Source organism: Stegodyphus dumicola, chromosome 1 (genome assembly GCF_044657685.1).
Source record: "Stegodyphus dumicola isolate Sdum_Otavi_A_Nest chromosome 1, ASM4465768v1".
NCBI classification, from domain to species: domain Eukaryota; kingdom Metazoa; phylum Arthropoda; class Arachnida; order Araneae; family Eresidae; genus Stegodyphus; species Stegodyphus dumicola.
Genome location: NC_140768.1, coordinates 150,367,129 through 150,372,848, shown reverse-complemented (window position 1 = coordinate 150,372,848; position 5,720 = coordinate 150,367,129). Strand labels below are relative to the sequence as shown.

The following is a 5,720-nucleotide window of genomic DNA, read 5'->3' as shown; positions in this document are numbered from 1 at the left end:
GTTACACTTTCCTTTATGTTGATTCAGGCAACTATGGACGAATCAGTGATGGTGGAATTTTCAGTAACTGTTCACTAGGTACAGCTTTGGTTAGTGAAACTTTGTTTTCATTTCCAAATCCAACACCATTATTAAATAGTGATCGAGTTTTGCCTTTTGTATTTGTTGGAGATGAGGCTTTTCCACTCAGGAAAAATATTTTACGCCCTTATCCTGGCAAATTTCTGTCGAATGAAAGAAAAATTTTTAATTACAGACTTTCTCGAGCAAGGAGGTGCGTTGAAAATGCTTTCGGCATATTGGCGTCTAGGTGGAGAGTACTTCGTACTGAAATTGCCCTGAACCCAGAGCATGCTAATAAAGTAGTTTTGGCATGCTGTTGCCTTCATAATTACTTAATGAAAAATGAGTTGGGAAAGGCAGCTAAGAAATACTGTCTAGTGAACTTTGCTGATTCTCTTCTTTCAAATGCCACCATTAAAGAAGGTATGTGGAGAACAGAAGAATTTACATGGCAACCTCTTGGCCGTCTAGGGGCCAATAATTCATCCCGTGCTGCATCTGCAGTTCGAGATAATTTTTGTGAATATTTTTCTGCAGAAGGAGCAGTACCATGGCAAGAAAGGAAAGCATTTATTGTGTAAATTTATTTTTTGAAAATATTTATGAAATATGCAAATAAAACAATAAAACAACTGATTAGTGTTATGTACAAATAATTTCATTTATTTCTTGCCATAATTTGTAAAAATTGTATTTTTGTTTCCAATTTTTTTTCATCAGTCATTTTTTTCAAATCACTATGGAGACTCAATAAAAATAGTTTATCATCATCATCATTTTCACATCGATGGTGATTTTTTAAATATTTATTTGTTTCATCAATAACAGAAAGCAATGAACTTTCAATTGTTTCTCTCTTTTTTCTTTTCTTCCCTCTAGGAGTATTTTCATCATTATTATTTGAATTAGTATTATCTAAGATTTGTATGGAGCTTGATGCAGGTGATAAAGGTGATTCACATGAGGGCATAACGTGAATAGCAGATGGCTCCACATATTCAGGTTCTGTCGGATATTCAATATTATCTGAAGACTCGGAGACAACAGATTCTACTGTGAAATTAAGCTCCTCGAATTCTTTGTTTCCTTGAAAGTTTGTCTGTGTCCTGTTTAGAAAGAAAACAAGGAGAAAAAAATCAAATGCATATGAAAAATATTTTTAATACATTAATGATTATTTTGTGATACAAAGTAATTAGGTAGTGAAATAAGCAAATTTAGAATCTTATTTGTTACTGCATTAAATAGCTCATTTTTTAATTTCTATTACTTATGAACTGCAGACAATTTAAATAGATCTTAAAATTTAGCATGAAAAATAATGTAAACCAAGAGTCTTCTTGCTTCAGTGTGATTACCTGAAACTAAAAAGCTTTTTTTGTTAATTTGAATTATAACATCCCATTGGATTCTTTTCTTACATAATCTTTTGTGTTTATTAATATTTGCAAGAATAATTTCTAAAAAAATACAGTTTGTTACATCCAGTTGTATGGGGTAATTCCTAGTCATTACGTTCTTGGAGCAGTGCTGGATCACATTTTGCTTTTAATTAAAATAATATTTTATCAAATATGGGGAGGGGTGAAATCATCATCACTCTTTGAATCTTTTGTACTGCAATATACAACCGAATTGTCATATTTACTCACTAATAATTTTATCGTACAAATATGGAGAAGGCAAAATGACATGAATAATTTATTTTCCGAAGTATGGTCAAAATAAATAAGGTGTATTAGATACATTTAATTAAATTACATACATTACTGCAATAATTTATTATATGCATTAAATCTGTCATTGTATTACCAAGGGCTGAAATTTAAAATATTCTTAATTTATCCACAAAATATCCGGATAAAAAAAAGGCGGCACTAAACAATCTCGTGAAATAACAAAGCTCAGAAAATACAACAACGTGAATCGTGAACTTGAACAAAGAGTGAATCGTCTATTGAACTTGAACAAAGAGTGAATCGTCTGCTTTTTTACCTCGATGCAGATTAGAAGGAAAAAAACTTATCTTTTTTCTTAAACTTTTATGTCAATAATTTTGTATTTCCATTATGACTCATTATTATTCAGTTATTATGACGTCATTATTCGGTAAGTATTTTTTCTTCGATATTTCGTACTCAATGTTGCGGTTTCCGAAACCAAGAAACTCAGAATATAAACTGAATGCTTATATTCTGAGAGGCAACGCAGATTTCAGGAGTTGGCGGATTTTCGGTATTTGACTGTATTTGTAGACATTAAGACGAAAAAATGGAACAGATTATTGGACGTGGAATCGCATCTCAGATTAAAATTATGACAATCTGTCATCTCAGCACAAACAGTTTCATCCTTCTCATTAATCCAAATAAATGTTATTTATAATGTAACATTTATTTATATTAATGCCATAGAAAATCAAATTTATAGTAGTGAAGATCAGCGGGATTATGAGTTAAATAACATGGATGTAAATATTACTATTGGAGGCTGCAATTTAACAGTTGTGATGACAGTAGTGTTTTTGACAGTAACAATAATGTAGTATGCCCTAAATAGAGATTACTTTAAATGACTTATAAAGAGTATAGTAATTATAAAGTATATAGTATATATAGTAATTATAAAGAAATCAATATTTTAGATGAAAAAGCAGAATCTCTTGCCTTCATTGAAAAAATTTTGAATATGCATACAAAGCCCTTACATAATAAATGAAAATATTGAGCCACTAATAACTCTTATTTCTTTTTATAGAAACACAATCACAAGAGAATTTTATCAAATTTTTTGTATCTTACAGTTTAAGACAAATTTTATCTAATCTTGGCTTACACATTTCACATTCTATAAATAAAAAAAGATCACTATACTTTGGAGACTGTTTTGAAAAATTTCATGCCATGAAAGATTTTAACAGTTAATTAAGTAATAAAGTATTACAACTTCATTTTTTAATTCAGTTTCATATATATTTTTGTATTTATTTTCATTATGAATTAATGTAATAATTTAAGCACAACTCCTTGATCTGATGGTATATATTATGATAATTAATCCCAGGCTTTATGTGTTAAGTGCAAAGTAACTTCATAAAATTAAAGCAGGTATGCATAATCTCAAACACTAACTTCTGAACATCAAAATGGTCAGTAACACATCAGTTTTGAGCTGTGTGACTACAGAAATATGGGCATCAACTATAGAGGGATAAACTATAAAAAGAAATTGGCCACAAAAAGAAAAAAATATATATACAGACGAGTCTTCATCAAAATATTTAGAAACTCAGCTTTCAAAGGAAAGAGCAAGTGCTTTGTTTATATTATGCATATGCTGTACTTTGTTAATAAGTTTACATTGCAAAAATATTGGCCTATTTTTAATTGGGAAGATTAAAAAAGTACAGAACAGCAAAGTTTCTACAACATTTTTTATGGGTAAGAACTTCAGTTGGCCCAAACACGTTAGAAAAAAACTATAATGTGTAATACAGTTTTATTATAACACATTTACAAGGTGTTAAACCATTCATAACGAGTGATGAGGCAATAAATGGTAAAAAAAAATTCTGTAGGAGAAGTTTTTGTTTTCCAGAGCATAAATATTTGGATAGAATTTGAGTTATGGCAAAGCATATAAGGTCTATCTGCCTAAGGGGAGGAATTTCTTAAGTAAATTGGTTTATATCCACATATGTGACTATCTAACATATTTAATAAATTTATATCAATAAAGTTACAATTTTTGATTGCTAGTCAACCTAGGATAACTCCAAATAATCCATTTATGCTTTATAATATTACAGACTACTAACAAGTAAGATTGTATTTTGTTAATATGAAAATTTATCATTTTATATTTAACATAACTAAATAATTTGGTTCTGAATATTTACCTTCGATGGCGGATACATGGATCCAAAAATGACATTTGGGGCATCAGATGCCATTGCTGCTCTGCAGACTCTGCACTAGCTCCACTTTTGCATTTTGTTTTTCTTCGGCTATATTGCTTACGCAGATTCTGCCACCGGTAAGTAACCTCTTCAACTGTGAAATTAAAAAAAATATAGCCGAAATTTTAATTCAAACACTGTAATTAATTACTGTTTAATTATTAATACTTTATGCAAACAATTATATTAATTACATGAGATTCAAAATGTATCCATACGAAAATGAAATATGGATCTTATATATTTTTATATATGGATATTTATATATTTAGGGATTTTTTATATTATTTCGGAATAAACATTTGCATGAGAAATGAAGAAAATGTATTTCTGAAAATTGAGGAGGAAAACTTTAATCAAATTTTTACTACTGTTGATCTTCACACTTACTACTTTTACTTTCTTCTTCTCATAAGCCTTTAGTAACATGTTGCAAAAAAGAAGAGCAAACTAATGTAAAGACAATAGCTAAAATTATGTAATCATTTGAATTGCTATAATTTGGGAAAAATTTTAAATATATATAATTGAAGGTTGCTGCATATAATTTTCATAGAACAGTGTACATTTAGATACAGTTTAAAGCAGTTAATAAACTTTAATTTAAAAAAAAAATCCATCTACTGAGCTTATTTAAATTTTATAAAACTCAGATTTTCAGAAACGTTCCAAAATGCTATAATTTAATATATGTCAACAAATTTTTATCGTGTAATCGTTAATAAACCTATTTTGTACTTGAACAATTGCGTTAGTCGAAAGAGAACTAGAATAAAAGAGAGCACATTGCAATCCGAAAGGAGCAAAAAAATGAATAAATGGATACACACCATCTCGGTTCAGTCTTTCGGCAACCAGTAGCCAAGCAACGTCTTGTCCTCTTTTCATTCGATATTCTTTTTTTCTATTATCCCATAAAATCGGATGTTGTTGTACTTCTGCAATTAATTTGCAGTCAGACGTAGTCAAATCTTCCGCCATGTTTTTCGCTTAAAGCATCAACAAAACCCTCGTGATAGTTTGTACGTCTGTGATTGGCCAAAGCTTTCATCTCATAGGTTCGGAGTTAAAATTTTCCATCTCTTGGGTTTACGTCAATTCCCTTTGAAGATTAACCGCTCGACTTAGGTTACGTTTCTTAGGACGTTAGCTTACGCTTCTTGGGACCAAAGTTCCGCTAGTGTAAACGGGCCTTTAGAGGAGTCTTATTTGTGGTTGATTACGTAATGTTCAACTGCATTTAAAAAAAAAAAAAATAATCACCAAGAGTTCTGACAAGACTGAGAGACTTTTGCTCATCGCACGGGTTTCGGAATGAGAGAGGGAAAAAGGGAATTTCGCCCAAGCTCTCACAAATGCTCTTGTTGGATTTCATCCAAGCGCTCACAATTGCTCATGGTCGGAGATGGTGTGCGTATGTTACTAGCGCTTGAAATGCTAACGAATATGAGTGATACTATATTTACTTAGCGTAATTACATTCAGTCTGTTGTGTAAGATTAATTGTGTGTAAAATTTCCGTTTGTAAATTGTGCAAAATTTTGTCTGAATGCAAATATTTCGCATATTTATATTATCAATATGAGCAAGCGATCTTATGCCAGCAGGTGACTGCATTTTAGCTAATTAATTGTTAATTGCATTAATTTAAATCTCATCTCTATAATGGGTATATAAGGGCATTATCGAACTTTTGTAT

General features: G+C 30.4%; 1 protein-coding gene across 1 annotated transcript; it reads right to left on the bottom strand.

Moving 5' to 3' along the window:
* Positions 1-721: 721 nt before the first annotated feature.
* Positions 722-5,206, bottom strand: LOC146999331 (uncharacterized). Its single transcript, XM_085820483.1, has 3 exons — positions 4,852-5,206; positions 3,962-4,115; positions 722-1,169 (listed from the first exon to the last, which is right to left on the bottom strand). Exons 1-3 carry the CDS (start codon positions 5,000-5,002, stop codon positions 722-724), a joined length of 753 nt encoding a protein of 250 aa, XP_085676609.1. The 5' UTR covers positions 5,003-5,206.
* Between the last annotated feature and the right edge of the window lie 514 nt (positions 5,207-5,720).